This window comes from Coregonus lavaretus (genome assembly GCF_964263955.1).
Source record: "Coregonus lavaretus genome assembly, chromosome: 10".
Lineage (NCBI taxonomy): Eukaryota > Metazoa > Chordata > Actinopteri > Salmoniformes > Salmonidae > Coregonus > Coregonus lavaretus.
In genome coordinates, this window is record NC_139997.1 from 58,030,491 (window position 1) to 58,054,084 (window position 23,594).

Sequence of the window (23,594 nt, forward strand, 5' to 3'; positions counted from 1 at the left end):
GGTCTAATCATTTTTCTCGTTCACATTATTCAGTTTGTTACTCAGTTACTGTTTGATGAGGACTGAGGAGGCCCAAGGTAGGTAGATTGTCAGAGGAGGGGTGTTCTTGATGCTCAATCTGTCCTAGAGAACCTGTATGTCGCCTGAGCATCCAGCACCGCATAGAGCTAGCCATCATAGTCAGGTTAGATCCTAGACTGACTAGATGGATACATCGTTTGCAGTGTCTTTTTAAACGGATAGATAATCAGTGTTATTAGCTAGTCACCGTTCATTTGAAATGGTCTGAGTGCGACTTCCCATTGTCTAAATGAGCAGTTCCAGACGTGATGACTCTGATCTGTGTAATGTTAGACTGTCTCAGCTGGAGGAGATTTCACACACATTGTTTTGTAAACTACTCTCGGTATAAACGGAACACACACATCCTCCAGAAGTAGTAGCAGCAGATGTACTGAAGGGAAAATACTGTTTTATTGGACAACTGCTTAATTCATTCTTTAATCAGCCAGATGCTAATTGAGTTTAAAATACTCCCTCCCGGACAGGATGGAGTATTTTCCTTAACGTGTGTGTGCGACTTGACCGCCCTAGGCAATCCCCGCCCTTCTCTCCATGGTTACTATGGTTGTGTCGGGTCCAGATGGCAAGTCGGTGATTACAGAGATAGAATATTGATGTAAGGAAAGTAAAAGGCTGTGTGTCTGTGTTTGTAACCTCCTCAGTGTTCCCATCCAGTGTGAATAGCACAACAACAGACCCCTGTGACAAACCAATCATAAAGTAACTACATCAGATCCATTCCACCTGTTATCACCGCTGCAGCCAGAACAACAGAGAGAGAGAGGAGAGGACCAGATCGCATGTAACACACACACACACACACACACACACACACACACACACACACACACACACACACACACACACACACAGGAGAGAAGGGCCAGGTCCAAGGCTACAGTAGAACCCCCACCCTCACCAATGGGCTGCCAGCCTAAAAGACCTGCCAGGATGGCCAAACCCTAATTGTTCTGGGCTGGCTTCTCCACGTAGGAAATCAATACATTAACACAGAGCACAGACAAAGCAAAACTCTGGGCAACACAGGAGTCTGATCACAGGGAAGTACGGACAGACAGACATCAAAACAAACTCTCTCACTCTTGTTCTCGCTCGCTCTCTTCCCCCCCCCCCCCCCCCCAAGTCTTAGCCTTCCGCTAACGGTGTGGTTAGCGGTCTATGCTACAGTGAGGGGAAAAAAGTATTTGATCCCCTGTTGATTTTGTACATTTGCCCACTGACAAAGACATGATCAGTCTATAATTTTTTATTTGAACAGTGAGAGACAGAATAACAACAACAAAATCCAGAAAAACGCATGTCAAAAATGTTATAAATTGATTTGCATTTTAATGAGGGAAATAAGTATTTGACCCCTCAGCAAAACATGACTTAGTACTTGGTGGCAAAACCCTTGTTGGCAATCACAGAGGTCAGACGTTTCTTGTAGTTGGCCACCAGGTTTGCACATATCTCAGGAGGGATTTTGTTCCACTCCTCTTTGCAGATCTTCTCCAAGTCATTAAGGTTTCGAGGCTGACGTTTGGCAACTCGAACCTTCAGCTCCCTCCACAGATTTTCTATGGGATTAAGGTCTGGAGACTGGCTAGGCCACTCCAGGACCTTCATGTGCTTCTTCTTGAGCCACTCCTTTGTTGCCTTGGCCGTGTGTTTTGGGTCATTGTCATGCTGAAATACCCATCCACGACCCATTTTCAATGCCCTGGCTGAGGGAAGGAGGTTCTCACCCAAGATTTGATGGTACATGGCCCCGTTCATCGTCCCTTTGATGCGGTGAAGTTGTCCTGTCCCCTTAGCAGAAAAACACCCCCAAAGCATAATGTTTCCACCTCCATGTTTGACGGTGGGGATGGTGTTCTTGGGGTCATAGGTAGCATTCCTCCTCCTCTAAACACGGCGAGTTGAGTTGATGCCAAAGAGCTCGATTTTGGTCTCATCTGACCACAACACTTTCACCCAGTTCTCCTCTGAATCATTCAGATGTTCATTGGCCTGTATATGTGCTTTCTTGAGCAGGGGGACCTTGCGGGCGCTGCAGGATTTCAGTCCTTCACGGCGTAGTGTGTTACCAATTGTTTTCTTGGTGACTATGGTCCCAGCTGCCTTGAGATCATTGACAAGATCCTCCCGTGTAGTTCTGGGCTGATTCCTCACCATTCTCATGATCATTGCAACTCCATGAGGTGAGATCTTGCATGGAGCCCCAGGCCGAGGAAGATTGACAGTTCTTTTGTGTTTCTTCCTTTTGCGAATAATCGCACCAACTGTTGTCACCTTCTCACCAAGCTGCTTGGCGATGGTCTTGTTGCCCATTCCAGCCTTGTGTAGGTCTACAATCTTTTCCCTGACATCCTTGGAGAGCTCTTTGGTCTTGGCCATGGTGGAGAGTTTGGAATCTGATTGATTGATTGCTTCTATGGACAGGTGTCTTTTTATACAGGTAACAAGCTGAGATTAGGAGCACTCCCTTTAAGAGTGTGCTCCTAATCTCAGCTCGTTACCTGTATAAAAGACACCTGGTAGCCAGAAATCTTTCTGATTGAGAGGGGGTCAAATACTTATTTCCTTCATTAAAATGCAAATCAATTTATAACATTTTTGACATGCGTTTTTCTGGATTTTTTTGTTGTTATTCTGTCTCTCACTGTTCAAATACACCTACCATTAAAATTATAGACTGATCATTTCTTTGTCAGTGGGCAAATGTACAAAATCAGCAGGGGATCAAATACTTTTTTCCCTCACTGTATGTATGCCAGGATTACAGACTGGTAACTTAGGGTATAGCCTGGCCCCAAGGTCAGTAAACACAGGAACCAATGGCTGCTGGGAAAATAGAGAAGGAAAGAAAGGACAGAAAAAACTGCTGTGTGACATCATGTGGCTGCATGAAGTGGGAAAGCCCTTAGTTGGGTGGGGCTACAATTGAATGGGAGCGTGCGTGAATGTGTTTCCCTCTGCGTCAGTGGCCGGGGCGGGGGCGTCCTTCACCTCTCCCGTGGGCCTGTACAGAACTCTGGGAAACCCTGCCACAGAGTTTCTGTATACTCTTTACTGATAGCCTACACTAACCTGCTTTAACTATCCCAACTCTTTCTTCTCTCTCCAGATGTTTGTGGTGGACAAGGTGGAGGATTCCAGCTGTGCTGTCCATGAGTTCTCTATAACTGGCTCAACCTACGCCCCTGAAGGGCAAGTGTGAGTGTCCCCTCCTACCTTTCTTTGTATTAGAGTACAGAGTGCAAGTTACTCTAAGTGTGATTTCAGGTGAAAACTCGTAGTGACTGTGGAATCACAGTGGGAAACACGCACACGCACGCATGCATACACAAACTAACTAACAAACAAACACACACACACACTATGAGGTATATCTTCTACACCTCCCAGTAAATGATGTGCTGTGTGTGTTGAGTGTGGTCTAGAGTCTGAACACGCTGAGCCCCAGAGGAAAGTTAAGGCTGGCCATTGTTACCCCTCCCTGGCCTCGGACAGACAGACAAACACCTATTTTTACAGGCGGCAGTGGAAAAGCCTTGGTCCCACAATCACCACTTTCATCTGGCCGGCTGGCTGTTAAAAGCCCCCTAACCTCCTTTTTTCCCATTTGATGTGAAGTGTTTCTTTTGAAGTCTCTTTCCTTCCCCATATCAACTCCCATTCCCACCCCCAGCCCCCATAGGTTTACTCTGTTCTTTAGGAAGAATGAAAATTATGTTTTCCTGAAATATGTGAACTTCTTCCATGATAGAACAGATAGCACAGAGAGGAAAGGACACCGAAACTTCTAAAATAGTCTCACTGTGGAGAATTCCTAGAGGAATAAATGACAAATAGGTCTGACTAGAGCGAGCGACGGGGAGAGCAAAACACGGAGAGAGATGGAGAGGGGTGTAGCTGGGCCAAAGTCATAGTGACCCAGTTCCAGACCAACAATCTTTCCTTCCTGTATAATGTCAGGATAACCTGATTGATGACCTCCTCTCACTCTCTGGAGTATCCACTCTAGTCTAATACCCCAAATGACTACCTGCATAGGCCTCTACCCAGAACCAGATCTTCTACAGTATTCATCCCTTCTGGTTACTGCTTTCTCATTAGAAAATGAAATACAAAAAGTCATAAGTTATTCAGAGCACATTCTCTTTTACAATAACAACCTCAATAACAACCTCTGTCATGATTTTGAAATACTGAGGTATTTATTGGTAACCCTTTCCACTCACAGGCCCTGTCATCACATATACTGGTTGAAAATGGCAGTTTTGTCATTGATAAGCACCTAAATTGGAACGCAGTGGCTGTACAGTAGCGTGCTGTACATGTCAGAGCTCAGGCTTTCCACTTCGCAGCTCACCCAACAAGATGCCACCATCCCTCCCGTTAATTGGGTAGTCTGAGTGAGAGGAGTTTGTGTTCTGAAAGATGAGACTTTGAGTTATAATAAATACAGCTTTGATGTCAGACAAGCAAACCACATACCCGTGAGTCCAAATGTGCACTTCACATTTCTATATTTGAAAACTCATGTAATTTACAGTATCAACGTTTATGATCGCCATGTTTGATCCACAGTTGCAAAGATAATATGCGTTATAGCCAGGGTTGTCCTGAACATAATGAGCTTATGTTTATTGTATTGTGAAGGAAATTAGCCGCGGAACACGCACTTGCATGCACTCATGACACCATTCACCAAAATTACAATTGTTTGTCTGAACAATTGTCTTACCATCCCCTTCAGTCAGTTCACTCGATACATGATGATGCTCGACACTCACAATATTTTCCCTACTGAAGTTGATTAAAACCTCATGATTATATCCAATATAATGGAACATGACGGGACTGTGTTTTAGAAAGGTGTATAAGGTCCTAATCGCTGTTCTGGTTGGTTTGTGGGTGTAAAACCTGTTCTCTACTCTGAGATGTTATGAAATCTCAGGCTGGCATGCCATGCAATGGGTTGTTGTGTGGGCTGTTGCTTTACTAGCAACTGTTGCTGCCTCTACTGGGCTGTGTGCCATAGTGGTCATGCAACCAACCAACCAACCACTGCTGCTCCCAACGCACGCACAAACACGCACACATGCACACACACTCACATACACACAAGTAATTCCATGTCATTTCAGATTGTTCTGAAATTGTTTCTGTAGTTAGAAGCAGGCATTCCTAAAACATTATTTTGTTGAAATTCTATTTTTATTTATAGGATTCCAACAACCAGTATACAGGATCAGTTCTCTAGGTTTGACAAGTAGTATGAAGCTGGTATCTAACAAATGTTTTTTTTTTTTTGGGGGTTGTTACTATCCTTGTAGGGACCAGAAGTCCCCCAGAAGGATAGTTTAAAAAAAGAACTTGGTTAAGTGGGGCCAAGTAGGAAAATGGCTATTTTAGGGTTAGGTTTACTATTAGGGTTTAGGTTTAGAGTTAGGGGTTAAGGTTAATGGTTAGGGGTTAGGGAAAATAGGATTTTGAATGGAAATCAATTGTTTGGTCCCCACAAGGGATAGAAATTAAAAAGTGTGCGTTCTCTCTCCCAGGTTGAAAGGGGACAAGGTGGTGCAGTGTGGAGACTATGATGGACTACTGGAGCTGGCCACTGTGTGTTCCATGTGCAATGACTCCTCACTGGACTACAATGAGGTCAGTGCTGACACACACACCAACACTCTATGTTCTTGTGAGTCAATAACACACACACACACACACACACTGAGCCGTAGACATGGCTGCACATCTGTTGCTGCCTTCTCCTAGGTTTGACTGATGTCATCACTAATGTTGTGTTGGACTAACCTGCGTGATACACAAATGTTTTGTGCCAATGAGACAGGCTTGCAAATGTCTTCATAGACTTAGCTATGTATACAAACAAGGTATTACATTATGCCGAATGCATGAATGATAACAAGCCTCCTACAGTAGCTGATCGAATTTTACTCTGATGTGTTTTCTCACCTCTGTCATCACCACGGTGTCATGGTAACCGTGCTGTGTGTGAATGAAGCCAAGGACACGGCAGTTTCATTACAAGATATGCAAACACTGAGAATGTTTTGTTGTTGTTGATTTGTTTCCCAAAAAGACTAATTTGTAGAACTGAATTAGCAGGCCATTTTGTAAAGGTGTGGCTTTCCCTACTAGAGATAATGGAGGTAGGGAGGAGGGGAGGAGGGTTGATAAAGGTAGAGCAGCTGTGTGGAGAGGGAGAGTGGTGTGAGATTAGTGGACCCTGATGGCGGTGGAGGACCGTGGGGATTTATTGACCATGTTGTGTTCAGTGGGGTAGACAGGCACAGTGTGGGCAAGGCTGTGTCCTATTAAAACCCGGTGGACTCCACCTATTCACATCATAAAAATATACTGTATAATAATAAAAGCTATTTAGCAGATGCTTTTATCCAAAGCGACTTAGTCATGTGTGCGTACATTTTACGTATGGGTGGTCAAACCCACTATCCTGGCATTGCAAGCGCCATGCTCTACGAACTGTGCTACAAAGGACATTTACCTGGCAGGTCAGGTCAGCCAGCTATGAAACCACACCACTCACTCACTATGACTCAAGTCATCTAATGAGAACTAGAGGAGGTTGATGTGAATGATTGAGAGAATGCACTCACTAATTGACACGCATACACACACACACACACACACACACACACACACACACACACACACATTGGTTAGTCAGACTTTTATGCATCAGTGCGTACTATACCATCCTCCTCCTCTCTCTTGATCTTCCTCTCTCCTCTCATCTACTCTTTCTCTCTCTCTCCGTCCGTCCATACTCCTAATGACAGAGGCCGTGGCCGAAATCTGTCTTGCTTAGATGTCTTACATACATACTCTGTACTAATTGTACCACATACAGTTTAGTTTATGCAGTAAGCAACAAATATCAACATACTAGGCTCATCCATACTGAGAATGTGTCATTTAATGCGCAACTGCGTTGATTCCAGCCATTCGTTCGTTTTGCTGTGGCGCTTCGCCTCATGTGATATATCAGCTGTTGTCAAACACACGTGGGTCATGAAAGGTGATTCTCTTCCTTAAGGGTGTGCAGCGAATTCTAGTTAGTGTGCGGTATTTTTGCACACCCGAAATGCCTACTATTGAGAACGCAAATGAGGGTATTCGGACACGGACAGAGTGCCTCAGTGCTTTTGACTAACCAATCCTCTCCCCTCTCCTAGACCAAAGGAGTGTATGAGAAGGTGGGCGAGGCGACAGAGACGGCCCTCACTACTCTGGTGGAGAAGATGAACGTGTTCAAGACCGACATGTCAGGCCTCAGCAAGGTGGAGCGAGCCGGAGCCTGCAATGCAGTAAGCAGTTAGGGAAAACACTGGGGGTAGGGGGGAGGGGTTGTGGATGTAATGTATACAGCACTTCTATCCATGCATGTCGTGTGTGTATTAGGCATACTATATACTACATGCATATTCATATACAGTGCATTATTTAATTATCTATCTAACATATGGTCATGTACACAGTGATTAAACGACTGAACGTGGACACAAGTTCAAACAAAGTATGGTAATGGGAGCTGGTACCTATTGGCTTTTAATGCATGGGACAATTATCTCCACTAAGATCACCTCAGCCTCTAGTTTAGCACTTGAAAATGGGTTTCTCGCATAAAATTGATTATTTAATGAAACCAGTGATTGCTCCATCGGTAGTCCAAATTGCATTGGTAACTGGCTGGCCTGCACTAAGAGTGTTCGTAATCCCTGAGAGAGAATATGTGAGAGAGAATATGTGAGAGAGAATATGTGAGAGAGAATATGTGAGAGAGAATATGTGAGAATTCAGATTCTCAGGTAGCACTTTATAATAACTCCACATAAAAAAAGCATTTATAATGGATAAGTAAATAGTTTATTCATCATTTATTCATAATCACTCCCACATTTGTAAATGTCGTAACCTAGTTATTCACACATTTATAAATCACTTTTAAATTATTGAATAAGGATTCAAAAAATGTTTAATATAGGTTATTTTAAACCATTTACTAATCATTAGTTAAGTCTTTTTGTGTGACATCTGAATTGTGGGCTATTTACACGTTAGTTATACTTTACAAATGTTTTGTGTGAACAGTGTAATTTCTGACAAAAAGATGGACATTCCATTGGTAGACATTCCAGCAGTACCTGATGCTCCTTAAGGTCTCAAAATGGCCCCTAGAACATATCAATGGTTAAACAATAAACACACAATACAGAGGATGTTTATGAAAAACAAGAAAATACATAAGCGTTTCATGGCAGTGAATTTCCTACAAAAACCATAGTGTGGATTGCAGTCACTCCTTAGAGCAGTCTAATTAAGCAATAGGGCACGAGGGGGTGTGGTGTATGGCCAATATACAACGGCTAAGGGCTGTTCTTACGCACAACACAACGCGGAGTGCCTGGACACAGCACTTAGCCGTGGTATATTGGCTATATACCACAAACCCCTGAGGTGCCTTATTGCTATTATAAACTGGTTACAAACATAATTAGAACAGTAAAAATAGATGTTTTGTCATGCCCGTGGTATAGGGTCTGATATACCATGACTTTCAGCCAATCAGCATTCAGGACTCAAACCACCCAGTTTATAATCTCGGTTAACCCATAACTAAAATGGTACGTGATTAAATTCAGCTGCGTGATTAAGACCAGCTTGCAAATGTCTTCATAGACTTAGCTATGTATACAAACTAGGTATTACATTATGCCGAATGCATGAATGATAACAAAGATGCACACACACACACAGACCCTCCCCCTTACGCTAATTTCACCACACGCGCAAAGCAGTCAAAGTTTAAGCACCGCCATCGTCGAATCCTGGTACCTCCAAATAATCTGTGACAAAAAACCCAAACATCGGAACTACTGCTGCTTGTTATCCTATGCATTCCATACCATCCCGACAGATTCTTCGGTTTACGCACAGAATCTGTCTGAGGCTTTTTTTAGACTTAAGGAGCATCAGGTACTTCTGTAATGACTACCAATGGCATGTCCATCTTTTTGTGAGAAATTACACCGGTCACTCAAAACATTTATAAAGTATAAATAGCCCACACTTAAGATGAGGCGACGCAAAAAGTCTTAACTAATGATTAGTAAATGATTTATAAGGACCTACATTAAACATTTTATGATTAATAAATGATGAATCAACTTTTAACCATTCCATTATAAATGCTTTATTATGTGGAGTTATTATAAAGTGCATCTAACTTCCCTGTGGTGAATGCCCAATGATGGGCTCTCAGAGCTTCATCTGTGTGAATGATGCCTTTCCTCCTCTGACTCTGAACAAGTGGTGTGTCTTCTCTTCTCTCAGTCTTTGTGAATGACCAGTGACACTGTGACAGGAAGGCGTGAGAGCGAGAGAGTCTAACTCCCTGTGCTCTTGTCAATGACCAGCAGTTCCAAGTTTTTCCACTGAACCCCAGATAAAGTTCCATTCAAATTCCCAACGGTCCCACGACAAGGAAAAACCCTGTCACTGACACAAGTCGTCCTCGGAGGCTAGAGATAATAATATTTAGACAAGCCAGGGAGTTTATGAAGAGGTTAGCTAAACTTTCCAGCCCTCTGTTAGGGCTTTCAACAGAAAAGAAATAGGATGTTGTTTCCTACTAATGCACTAGTTGACGGTGAAGTGTGTAAGACGATGTTTAGCTTCCTCCTCTGCCGTCACTAGACCGACTCGACACAAGTTCCTCGTCTTTTGTTTTACGATGGGAGGAAGAGAGGGATTTTGGCTTAATATGGGCTCAGTGTCTCAGTGGCTTTATGATGGGAAGAGGGGTCTTTTGGCTCAGTTGCTCTCTGTCTGTGAGGACATCTGTGAAGTGTCTATGGAGGCCCCTGGCATCATGTCTTCACGTCAGAAATGTCTGAGCTGAGAGGGAGGGAGGGAGGGATTTGGGATGATGGTTAATAGTGGTTATATCTGACTGACTACCAGCCTGAGAACACTGAGCTTCATGCGGACTGGAACGAGGGTGACACCTAGTGGTACTTCATAACTAGACACTAGGAAATAGAGAGCAAGGAAAATGGCTCCATCAGTATCCACAAATGACAATGCAAACCTAACCAACCATTTCTGATTATTTACAGCTTGATCAGTATGATGCATTGATTCATATTAGTTGGACATTTAGCAGATTTTTAAGGATGTGAAAGCAGGGCCGTATACCTTCTATGTTAACCTTGCACTTCACTACAAGCTTAAGCCTTAAGGCCAAGTTGAGTTGTACCCACTAAGGGATCTCAGGGTCCCTTGTAAAATCAAAGTGTACCTCTGTACCACCTGTTTGGCACTAGAACTTACATAGACAGAGGGTCCTGTCCAGCCCAGATTGATCCTGGCACTTCATATACAAAAAACTATATATATTCAGACTTGCCCAGTTGTGTCTGGTGCCTTTGGCTGACTGTCTGAGCCCAAACAGGATGTTAGAGTACCATCCATCTGGTGTCATCAACACAACCAGACCTCCCAGTCAGTCACCCATCTGGGCCTGGAGTGCTAATCTAGGATCTGTCTTATTAATTATGATCTAAAAGGCTAAACTGATCATAGATCAGCGGGTCTACTCTGAAAGGCTTTGTGGATACGGGTCCTAGTCTGATAGAGCCCCTTCCATCACAAACACAACACAGCCTCCCAGTCTCAGTCCAGAGTAGATAGGATGCTGGAGTGTCTCATCCATCAGGTGTCAGCATCACAGCCAAAGAGAAGCCTCCCAGTCTCAGTCCCCCACCTGGCCCATTAGAGCCCGCTCCATCAAAACAACAACAACACAGCCAAGGCAGAGTCAAGCCTCCCAGTCCCCCACCTGGTACTGACAGGATGACAGCTGCCCACTAACACGCCTGTCTGGAATAAACACTCTGTCTCTCTCTCGCTCTCTCTTTCTATCCCTCTCTCTCTCTCTCTCTCTCTCTCTCTCTCTCTCTCTCTCTCTCTCTCTCTCTCTCTCTCTCTCTCTTTCGCTCTCTTATTTTCTTTCTCTTTTCTTCACTTTCTCTCTCTCTCTCTTACTCTCACACTCACACTCACACACACCAGGTGATCAGGCAGCTGATGAAGAAAGAGTTTACTCTGGAGTTCTCTCGCGACCGCAAGTCCATGTCCGTGTACTGTACCCCCACTAGCAAACCAGGTTCTGGGAGCAAGATGTTTATCAAGGTACACACAAACACACACCCCTCAGGCAACAGATCTCTTACATGCTTTAATAATACATTTTCAGAATCAATGCATTTTCTCTGTAAGCCAGAGTGATGGGAGCTTGGATGTCCAAGTTGTTTTGTTGTCATTTTTTACCTTGTGTGTCCTTTTGACCCCTGTACCTCCCTCTCCCTACAAACACACACACTCCACCCCTCCACTCCAACAGGGTGCCCCAGAGAGTGTGATGGAGCGTTGCCAGTACCTGCGTGTTGGCACAGGGAAGGTGGCGCTGACCCTGCCCCTGAGAGAGAAGCTGACCTCCCTGATCAGGGACTGGGGCACGGGCAGGGACACACTGAGATGCCTGGGCATGGCCACACGGGATTCACCACCAAAACAGGAAGACATGGATCTGGAGAACGCCACTAAGTTCGCTGAGTACGAGGTACAAGAGAGAGATGGAAAAGCTTAGTGTTTGTTGGTTTCTGTGTGCGAACCATCTTGCTATGTCAGAGACGGGGCATGGATAGAACTGGGCAGAGAGAGTTTTGTTTTGTTTTTATAGACATGTTCTATGTAAGGAGAGATCATCCACCTTAAATACAATAATAATGATCATCATCATTTGTATGTGGTGAGCTCCACTTACTCTGACACCCGTTATCCTTTATCTTGAGTTGCATCCAGGTTGTATTCTGATGCCTGACTGGGTGCTGCTCATTCATCGATCTGGTGCTCACATTCTACTGTCTTCACTTTTCGACATTCCCTCATCCTCCTCCTCTACCTGCCTCCTCCTACCCCTCTTCTCCTCCTCTTCCTCCTCCTCTCTTCCTCTCTTCTCCGCATCCCCTCCTCGCTCTGTCCAGACGGGCCTAACGTTCGTTGGCTGCGTGGGCATGCTGGACCCGCCCAGGAAGGAGGTGATTGGCGCCATCCAGCTCTGCGCCGAGGCGGGCATCCGTGTCATCATGATCACCGGGGACAACAAGGGCACGGCTGTGGCCATCTGCCGACGCATCGGTATCTTCGGCGAGGATGAGGATGTGATGGGCAAGGCCTACACAGGCCGGGAGTTTGACGACCTGCCCATAGAGTCCCAGAGAGACGCTGTGAAGCGGGCACAGTGCTTTGCCCGCGTGGAGCCAGCCCACAAGTCCAAGATCGTGGGCTACCTGCAGTCGTTTGATGAGATCACTGCCATGGTGAGTAGAGGGTTAATGCACAGCTCCACCCCTTTGTCTCATTCAACTGCCTGGGAGCTCAGTGCCTCATTTCAGTATAATTGTGACTAGATCTAGATTGATGTTGACCTTATTTAATTGGTGTGCAAATAAATCAATGAATACATAGATCAAATGTTAGATCTAATTTATTGTATAACTCATTATGGGCCAATCTATTCTGACTTGCTTTGACAATGAAATAGTTCTGCATGTCTGTATAACACCCTATTAAATAATTAAATACTCTTGCTTTCCTCCACAGACTGGTGATGGGGTGAACGACGCACCAGCCTTGAAGAAGGCAGAAATTGGCATTGCCATGGGCTCGGGCACGGCTGTGGCAAAGTCAGCCTCTGAGATGGTTCTGTCTGATGATAACTTCTCTACCATTGTGGCGGCTGTAGAGGAGGGCAGAGCCATCTACAACAACATGAAACAGTTCATACGATACCTCATCTCCTCAAACGTCGGCGAGGTCGTCTGGTAAGAAGAGATGCATGCATGCACTGCAAACAAACACACACACATTTTCCTATGTCAAGTCTCCTAACCAGAGTTTTCAAGAATGCTGACTGTTGTTGTTTTCTTTATGTATTTCTGATGTGTGTTTACTCTTTCTGTCTGAAGCATCTTCCTGACGGCCATCTTGGGTCTGCCTGAGGCTCTGATCCCGGTACAGTTGCTGTGGGTCAACCTGGTGACAGATGGTCTCCCTGCGACTGCCCTGGGTTTCAACCCCCCAGACCTGGACATCATGGACAAGCCCCCCCGCAACCCCAAGGAGCCCCTCATCTCTGGATGGCTGTTCTTCAGATATCTGGCCATCGGAGGTGAGACACTGTCTGGTCCACTGGACACTGGTTAAAATACAACAAGAGTTGCTCATTCAGACTCATCTTTGTATCTGTAATGTAATCTCGCGAGCCATAATCAAAGTTTCATGCTAGCTATTTTTTTTATATTTTAATGTTTAAAAAATATATATATTTTACCTTTATTTAACTAGGCAAGTGAGTTAAGAAGACATATTTATTTACATTGATGGCCTACCAAAAGGCAAAAGGCCTCCTGCGGGGACGGGGGCTGGGATTTAAAAAAATTATATATTTAAATATAGGACCAAACACACATCACAACAAGAAAGACACCACAACACTACATAAAGAGAGACCTAAGACAACAACACAGCAAGGTAGCAACCCAACATGAAAACAGCATGGTTGCAACACAACATGGCAGCAGCACAACATGGTAGCAGCACAAAACATGGTACAAACATTATTGAGCACAGACAACAGCACAAAGGGCAAGAAGGTAGAGACAACAATACATCACGCGAAGTAGCTACAACTGTCAGTAAGAGTGTCCATGATTTGAGTCTTTGAATGAAGAAATGGAGATAAAACTGTCCAGTTTGAGTGTTTTTTGCAGCTCGTTCCAGTCGCTAGCTGCAGCGAACTGAAAAGAGGAGCGACCCAGGGATGTGTGTGTTTTGGGGATCTTTAACAGAATGTGACTGGCAGAACGGGTGTTGTATGTGGAGGATGAGGGCTGCAGGAGGTGTATCAGATAGGGGGGAGTGAGGCCTTAGAGGGTTTTATAAATAAGCATCAACCAGGGGGTCTTGCGACGGGTATACAGATATGGCCAGTTTACAGAGGAGTATAGAGTGCCGTGATGTGTCCTATAAGGAGCATTTGTGGCAAATCTGATGGCCGAATGGTAAAGTACATCTAGTTAGAGACTATCCTTAATGTGACTTTCATCCCTAACATTGGGGGTTAAAACGTGATCGACCTGGCTCTCACTGTTGCTTGGTCTATGACTGTCTTTCTGTCTGTGTGTGTTCCTGCAGGGTATGTTGGTCTGGGCACGGTGGGTGCTGCCACCTGGTGGTACCTGTTTGATGATGAAGGCCCTAATGTGACCTTCTACCAGCTGGTGAGTGGAGACAAACACCATTACATTAGGGTCTGCTTGAACATGTCCTGCTAGTTAAAAACCATTTTTGCAAAACATTTTGCTACACTGTGTCCTAATGAATAGGACCTAGGTCAACCCTTTTTCTCTGCTGCCTCTAGAAATAGATATTATTCTCAGGAAAACAGTAACTTTTCAATCACCTCATGTTTATTTGTGTTTTCAATAGCATCCATCCCCAGGGGATGGTGCTTTATCACTTAGCACAGTTATGGTCTATATTTGGCTGTTGTTACGGTTACCCCCGGTTACCCCATCAGCTATTTGCCATGACGACGATGTCTGGGATCATACAAAGAGACAGAAATAGAATTCAGAGAAAGTAGAGAGTTCATTGGCGGAGAATAAGACACGTGGTCTGAGGGAAAGAAATAGAAATGTTAGAGAAAGAGGTGGAACAGAGGAGGGAGGGAAGAGTGAACTGAGTCCAAGGGTCCCCTGAAGGAAAAATGTCAGAGAAGGAAAGGGGGAACAGAGGAAGAGCTGAGTCGAGGGTTTCCTGCAGCTGCTGCGGTGTCAGATCTAAGCAGGTCGCAAGGTTAGGTCACTTCCTGTGGACACGCACGCACACACAGTGCTTCGAGTGTTCTGGTCGTTGACTTGCATGAAGTCAGTCTTTTTCATCTCAGGACGTGTAAGAAACTTTGGAATAATACTCCAATGTGCAATGAATGTATCTTTCTCTTGTCTATGTGTTGTGAAGCCTACCTCACCTCTCTCCTCTCCCTCTCCGCAGAGACACTTAAATGAGTGCATGCAGGTCAACCCCATGTTGTCTATATGCTGTGAAGCCTGTTTACCTCACTGCTGTCCTCTCCTCTTCTCAGAGACACTTTATGCAGTGCTCGGAGGACAACCCCATGTTCCAGGGCATCGACTGTGAGGTGTTTGAGTCGCGCTACCCCACCACCATGGCCCTCTCTGTGCTGGTCACCATAGAGATGTTCAACTCCCTCAACAGGTCAGTCAGCAGCATCTTGTACTTAGAGGGCAACATATCTATATGATTATACATACATATATGTTGGTCCATATCTGTTGGTCCTCTGTAGCACAGTTGATAGAGCATGGCACTTGCAACGCCAGGATAGGTGGTTCGATTCCCAGGACCACCCGTACATAAAATGTATGCACACATGACTGTAAGTCGCTTTGGATAAAAGCATCTGCTAAATGGTATATATATATATATTATCTACTGTATATTATAATACGCTAAGCATTCTAAGCTGCAGGAGGGTCTACTCCTACAATTTTGGGCAGATTTTCTTCATTTCAGGCTCAAAAGAAGTGCATCCGTCCTCATACATATATTCCGCGGTGTTTTGTGTTTTCCCAGTTTTTGTGTTTGGAATGACATGGTTACTATTGCATCATGTCAATTCCATTATGAAGTAATTTCGCTTCCAAGGTAAAGCCTATCAAAGCGTAAGTCCAGCCGCTCAGTGGGTATAGCAATAATCATGCCCAGACGCAGACGATCCACTTCTCTAGACCTATTACCCATAATGCTCATTGCCTGGGCATTCCAAATTACCATGGCAATTATGCATCACAATGGTAATATTAATTTTGGAACATGCAGCAATCCACGGTACAGTAGGCTATCAACTGCACTGCTGATTTTATACAGTGCTTAAATTCTTCAACAGCATCTCATGATGATCCACTGCCCTGTTTTTCCCAAATCTTAAACTAACCCTCAAATCCTTTTGAAATAATGCTGTCATATAAAGCAAGGTGTATATGAGTCAAATAAGCACTAGGCATAAAACATAGGCAATAAACATGAGCTGGTATACACACTGGAGAGGTGGAAATTACACTTCCACGCTTGGATGTGGTCGCATCTATGCGAGTTACAAATTCTAGCAGGTCACTTCACTCAAAACATTCTATTTTTGGGGCAGATAAAACCATGATTTGGTCAAACTGTGGCATCCTGATCCTGCATGAAAGTGTTTTCCCTGCCCCTGTTTCTCTCTGTGTTTGCCTTGCCCCTGTTTCTCCCTGTGTTTGCCTTACCCCTGTTTCTCCCTGTGTTTGCCTTGCCCCTGTTTCTCCCTGTGTTTGCCTTACCCCTGTTTCTCCCTGTGTTTGCCTTGCCCCTGTTTCTCTCTTTGCGCTCTGAGTAGCCTAGATGGAGAGAAGGGGAGGAAGAGAGAAATGCACAACATTTCAAAATGCAGTGGCACAAAACAAACAGTAGGCTAGTGTTGTGGTTTTGGTTTCGAGTTTTCCCTTCCACAGTGATTAGCCCCAAGTGAATTAGCCTATTTGTACACAAAACGATGTAAGCAAATTAATCTCTATTGAACAAAATACATCTGTATTTCTGGAGCCCTATATATATATATATATATATATATATATATATATATATATATATATATATATATATATATATATATATACACAGTGGGGAGAACAAGTATTTGATACACTGCCGATTTTGCAGGTTTTCCTACTTACAAAACATGTAGACGTCTGTAATTTTTATCATAGGTACACTTCAACTGTGAGAGACGGAATCTAAAACAAAAATCCAGAAAATCACATTGTATGATTTTTAAGTCATTAATTTGCATTTTATTGCATGACATAAGTATTTGATACATCAGAAAAGCAGAACTTAATATTTGGTACAGAAACCTTTGTTTGCAATTACAGAGATCATACGTTTCCTGTAGGTCTTGACCAGGTTTGCACACACTGCAGCAGGGATTTTGGCCCACTCCTCCATACAGACCTTTTCCAGATCCTTCAGGTTTCGGGGCTGTCGCTGGGCAATACGGACTTTCAGCTCCCTCCAAAGATTTTCTATTGGGTTCAGGTCTGGAGACTGGCTAGGCCACTCCAGGACCTTGAGATGCTTCTTACGGAGCCACTCCTTAGTTGCCCTGGCTGTGTGTTTTGGGTGTCATGCTGGAAGAACCCGGCCACGACACATCCTCAATGCTCTTACTGAGGGAAGGAGGTTGTTGGCCAAGATCTCGCGATACATGGCCCCATCCATCCTCCCCTCAATACGGTGCAGTCGTCCTGTCCCCTTTGAAGAAAAGCATCCCCAAAGAATGATGTTTCCACCTCCATGCTTCACGGTTGGGATGGTGTTCTTGGGGTTGTACTCATCCTTCTTCTTCCTCCAAACACGGCGAGTGGAGTTTAGACCAAAAAGCTCTATTTTTGTCTCATCAGACCACATGCCCTTCTCCCATTCCTCCTCTGGATAATCCAGATGGTCATTGGCAAACTTCAGACGGGCCTGGACATGCGCTGGCTTGAGCAGGGGGACCTTGCGTGCGCTGTAGGATTTTAATCCATGACGGCATAGTGTGTTACTAATGGTTTTCTTCGAGACTGTGGTCCCAGCTCTCTTCAGGTCATTGACCAGGTCCTGCCGTGTAGTTCTGGGCTGATCCCTCACCTTCATCATGATCATTGATGCCCCACGAGGTGAGATCTTGCATGATTGACAGTCATCTTGAACTCCTTCCATTTTCTAATAATTGCGCCAACAGTTGTTGCCTTCTCACCAAGCTGCTTGCCTATTGTCCTGTAGTCCATCCCAGCCTTGTGTAGGTCTACAATTCTATCCCTGATGTCCTTACACAGCTCTCTGGTCTTGGCCATTGTGGAGAGGTTGGAGTCTGTTTGATTGAGTGTATGGACAGGTGTCTTTTATACAGGTAACGAGTTCAAACAGGTGCAGTTAATACAGGTAATGAGTGGAGAACAGGAGGGCTTCTTAAAGAAAAACTAACAGGTCTGTGAGAGCCGGAATTCTTACTGGTTGGTAGGTGATCAAATACTTATGTCATGCAATAAAATGCAAATTCATTACTTAAAAATCATACAATGTGATTTTCTGGATTTTTGTTTTTTACAGACCTCTACATGCTTTGTAAGTAGGAAAACCTGCAAAATCGGCAGTGTATCAAATACTTGTTCTCCCCACTGTGTGTGTGTGTATATATATATATATATATATATATATATATATATATATATATATATATATATATATATATATATATATATATATATATATATATATATATATATATATATATATATATACTACCGTTCAAAAGTTTGTGGTCACTTAGAAATGTCCTTGTTTTCGAAAGAAAAGCATTTTTTTTGTCCATTAAAATAACATCAAATTGATCAGAAATACAGTGTAGACATTAATGTTGTAAATGGCTATTGTAACTGGAAACGGCTGACTTTTAATGGAATATCTACATAGGCGTACAGAGGCCCATTATCAGCAACCATCAGTCCTGTGTTCCAATGGCATGTTGTGTTTGCTAATCCAAGTTTATTAATCATTAGAAAAACCTTTTGCAATTATGTTAGCACAGCTGAAAACTGTTGTGCTGATTAAAGAAGCAATACAACTGGCCTTCTTCAGACTAGTTGAGTATCTGGACCATCAGCAATTGTGGGTTCGATTACAGGTTCAAAATGGCCAGAAACAAATAACTTTCTTCTGAAACTCATCAGTCTATTCTTGTTCTGAGAAATGAAGGCTATTCCATGCGAGAAATTGCCAAGAAACTGAAGATCTCGTACAACGCTGTGTACTACTCCCTTCACAGAACAGCGCAAACTGGCTCTAACCAGAATATAAAGAGGAGTGGGAGGCCCCGGTGCACAACTGAGCAAGAGAACAAATACATTAGTGTCTAGTTTGAGAAACAGGCGCCTCACAGGTCCTCAACTGGCAGCTTCATTAAATAGTACCCGCAAAACACCAGTCTCAACATCAACAGTGAAGAGGCGACTCCGGGATGCTGACCTTCTAGGCACAGTTGCAAAGAAAAAGCCATATCTCAGACTCCCCATCTTAATCTTCTCTTTTTATTGGCCAGTCTGAGATATGGCTTTTTCTTTGCAACTAGGCGTACACACACACACACACACACACACACACACACACACACACACACACACACACACTATATCGAACCCACAATTGCTGATGCTCCAGATACTCAACTAGTCTCAAGAAGGCCAGTTTTATTGCTTCTTTAATCAGCACAACAGTTTTCAGCTGTGCTAACATAATAGCAAAAGGGTTTTCTAATGATCAATTAGCCTTTTTTAAATGATAAACTTGGATTAGCAAACACAACGTGCCATTGGAACACAGGACTGATGGTTGCTGATAATGGGCCTCTGTACGCCTATGTAGATATTCCATTAAAAATCAGCTGTTTCAAGCTATAATAGCCATTTACAACATTAACAATGTCTACACTGTATTTCAGATCAATTTGATGTTATTTTAATGAACCAAAAAATTTATTTTCTTTCGAAAACAAGGCAATTTCTAAGTGATCACAAACTTTGTGCGGTCAAAAGTTTTAGAACACCTACTCATTCAAGGGTTTTTCTTGATTTTTTTACTATTTTCTACATTGTAGAATAATAGTGAAGACATCAAAACTATTAAATAACACATATGGAATAATATTAACCAAAAAAATGTTCAACAAATGAAAATATATTTGATATTCTTCAAATAGCCACACTTTGCCCTGACAGCTTTGCTCACTCTTGGCATTCTCTCAACCAGCTTCACCAGGAATGCTTTTCCAACAGTCTTGAAGGAGTTCCCACATATGCTGAGCACTTGTTGGCTGTTTTTCCTTCACTCTGCTGTCCGACTCATCCCAAACCATCTCAATTTGGTTGAGGTCGGTGGATTGTGGAGGCCAGGTCATCTGATGCAGCACTCCATCACTCTACTTCTTGGTAAATTAGCCCTTACACAGCCTGGAGGTGTGTTGGGTCATTGTCCTGTTGAAAAACAAATGATAGTCCCGCTAAGCACAAACCAGATGGGATGGCCTATCGCTGCAGAATGCTGTGGTAGCCATGCTGGTTAAGTGTGCCTTGAATTCTAAATAAATCACAGACAGTGTCATCAGCAAAGCACCCCCACACCATAACACCTCCTCCTCCATGCTTTATGGTGGGAACTACACATGCGGAGATCATCCGTTCACCCACACCGCATCTCACAAAGACACGGCGGTTGGAACCAAACATTTCCAATTTGGACTCCAGACCAAAGGACACATTTCCACTGGTGTAATGTCCATTGCTCGGGTGTCTTGGCCCAAGCATGTCTCTTCTTCTTATTGGTGTCCTTTAGTAGTGATATCTTTGCAGCAATTCGACCATGAAGGCCTGATTTCACACAGTCTCCTCTGAACAGTTGATGTTGAGATGTGTCTGTTACTTGAACTCTGTGAAGCATTTATTTGGGCTGCAATTTCTGAGGCTGGTAACTCTAATGAACTTATCCTCTGCAGCAGAGGTAACTCTGGGTCTTCCATTCCTGTGGCGGTCCTCATGAGAGCCAGTTTCATCATAGCGCTTGATGGTTTTTGTGACTGCACTTGAAGAAACTTTCAAAGTTCTTGAAATGTTCCGTATTGACTGACCTTCATGTCTTAAAGTAATGATGGCCTGTAGTTTCTCTTTTGCTTATTTGAGCTGTTCTTGCCATAATATGGACCTGGTCTTTTACCAAATAGGGCTATCTTCTGTATACACATTAAGAAGGAAAGAAATTCCACAAATGAACTTTTAAGAAGGCACACCTGTTAATTGAAATGTATTCCAGGTGACTACCTCATGTATGTATATGTATTATGGAAGAGTCATGTGAACAGTACAGAATAACTATTTATTTATAAGGCAGTCAGTCCATTCATGTTTTGGCCTTCTAGTATGTCACCCTGATTCTGAGAGTTGTATTAGTTTTATTAGGCTAGTCATTAGAGTATAGACTACTGTAAACCAGGACCTGTACCCACAAAGCTTCTCCGAATAGGAGTGCTGATCTAGGATCAGGTCCCAATCTTTCACCTTTTAGATCATAATGAATAAGGTCATATGGACAGGTGGGGACCTGATCCTAGATCAGCACACCTACACTGAGACGCTTTGTGGATACGGGCCCAGACCTTATACATCTGCAATGTAATAATTGTCCTGTAGAACATGTTTTGCTGCCCTTGCTAACCCGTTCTGGGTCCAGTAGTTGTCTTGGCTATGAATACAGTAATTACAGTGTTGGTGTGTTTTGTTCTAATTTTGCCTCTCCTCCTCCTGCCCCTAGTCTGTCTGAGAACCAGTCCCTGATCAGGATGCCTCCCTGGGTGAACTTCTGGCTGCTGGGAGCCATAGTCCTCTCCCTGTCCCTCCACTTCCTCATCCTCTACGTCGAGCCCCTGCCTGTGAGTACAGCATATACATAGGTTCTGTCCGTCAGCAATAGTATGCTTTCTAGTGTATCCCTCTATCTGACCTGGTCCACCCCTCTTTTCTCTGCCGTCCAGCTGATCTTCCAGGTGACCCCTCTATCCTGGTGCCAGTGGATCGTGGTCCTGAAGATCTCCATCCCTGTCATCCTATTGGATGAGGCCCTCAAGTACATCTCCCGCAATCACTTAGACGGTACGACTCACAGTTTCTAAAAGTAGCTTCCTGTGCAAAAACAGGAAATATACCAGACTTTGGTGAGACAATAGGGTTAGGGATAGCATTTCTTCTAGAACCCCCCAAAAGTGACAGTTTTCCTATTTTTCCTCTCTTTTTCTGCATTCCTTATTCAGCCTAAACGTTCTCTCCTCTCGCCTTCTGTAAAAGGTACTTTATTTGATTGTTTTTCTGATTGTTCTCTGCTTCCTCCTTGTACCTCTCTGAACCTGCATATTTAGCTAAAACTCGCTGGGTTTTGACTTTTCAGTTTACCCCTCTCATGAATTAGTTTTTATGCCTCATGGTTAAGCCGTATGCATGGACACATCCATGTAGACATTAATGTGAAATGTGGTATTATTACTGATGTTGTTTTTCTCCCCAATAGACAACGAGGACAAGAAGTACAGGAAGAGGCAGCTGAAATATTAAGACACCCCCCCCCCCCCCCCCCACACACACACACACACACACACACACGCCTTCCCCTTTAAAGAAATGCCCATCTCCTCCGTTCCCTCATTCCCCCCAGTCCTGCATGCCCAACCTCCATTAGAAACGAGCAGGGCATGCATGAAACCGAGAGTACATCTGTGCAAGTGTGTGCACATGTGTTTGTATGCGAGCGTGCGATGGTATGCATGTGCGTGTGTGAGAGTGAATGAGCGAGTTAGTGTGTGTGTGTATGAACCAACGAACGAATGCATGCCCATGTTCACGTAGGACCAGGAAAGCGTGACACACTGCAAAACACATCCAGGACTCCTATTGCTTTTTAAAACTTTCAGCTTATTGCTTTTGACTCTGTACAGTAACATGCAATAAGTGGACCGTGGGGGGAGAGAGGGAGAGGGTTAGGAGGAGAGGGGTCAATCAGCTGGGGGATTGTTGTGGGGATAGAGAGGGAGCTGGTACAGCATAGAGAGAGAGGGGCATACCCTGGAAGAGGCTACAGAGAGTATTGATGGTACCAACAACAGACAAAGAGCCTGGCATGCTAACTGGAGGAGAAGATACTACCAACGGGCAGCTAGAGGAACCACCCTGCTCGGCCTGAAGTGTCTGCCAAGTACCCATGTGTCCATCCCACCTTTTAGTAACCCCTCTGTCTGCCAAGGCTTCTGCCATCCAGATCCACACTGTTGGGGAAGTTGTCCGGGCCGCTCTGTCAGGCTAATGGTAGTGACCATCACATCACAACTACATGCTCCTCCGGCTCCAGTGTACCACAACGTTCCTCTCTCCTTCCCTTTCTCTCCTCTCTCTGTTTGCTGTATATTGAGCTGATTTCTGCTCTTTGGCTCTCCTCTCTCCCATCGACCATTCTCTTCTCACTCTTTCATTCTCTGTTTAGGAAGCAGGTAGGCAGCGTTGGGCCTGAGTTCTGACTCATCCAGGCTTGGGCGGTGCAGTGTAGTGTGCGGAGGCGTGTGCCTATCTGTCCTGAATGTGTGAATAGCTTTCTGCTGCTTGGCCGCTTTCTTTAGCTCTTAATGGGGAGCCGGAGACAGCCCAGAGACATGGCAACCAAGATTAAACGTGAAATGATGACTACACCCACTCTGCCCAGACTATTCTGATAAACCCGTC

At 44.1% G+C, this 23,594-nt stretch overlaps 1 protein-coding gene across 1 annotated transcript in view; it reads left to right on the forward strand.

Annotated features, from left to right (window-relative positions):
• The window catches only part of LOC311136663 (sarcoplasmic/endoplasmic reticulum calcium ATPase 1-like), a 69,756-nt gene extending 47,280 nt beyond the window's left edge, over positions 1–22,476 (forward strand). The window contains exons 11-23 of the mRNA XM_084170877.1: positions 3,194–3,282; positions 5,634–5,736; positions 7,296–7,427; positions 11,194–11,313; positions 11,525–11,743; positions 12,168–12,503; positions 12,787–13,007; positions 13,152–13,354; positions 14,380–14,465; positions 15,332–15,465; positions 21,643–21,760; positions 21,863–21,980; positions 22,393–22,476. Of these exons, the coding sequence (XP_084027003.1) occupies positions 3,194–3,282; positions 5,634–5,736; positions 7,296–7,427; positions 11,194–11,313; positions 11,525–11,743; positions 12,168–12,503; positions 12,787–13,007; positions 13,152–13,354; positions 14,380–14,465; positions 15,332–15,465; positions 21,643–21,760; positions 21,863–21,980; positions 22,393–22,436 (1,923 nt within the window). The 3' untranslated portion in view covers positions 22,437–22,476. The remainder of the gene's footprint in view (positions 1–3,193; positions 3,283–5,633; positions 5,737–7,295; positions 7,428–11,193; positions 11,314–11,524; positions 11,744–12,167; positions 12,504–12,786; positions 13,008–13,151; positions 13,355–14,379; positions 14,466–15,331; positions 15,466–21,642; positions 21,761–21,862; positions 21,981–22,392) is intronic.
• Positions 22,477–23,594: the final 1,118 nt, after the last annotated feature.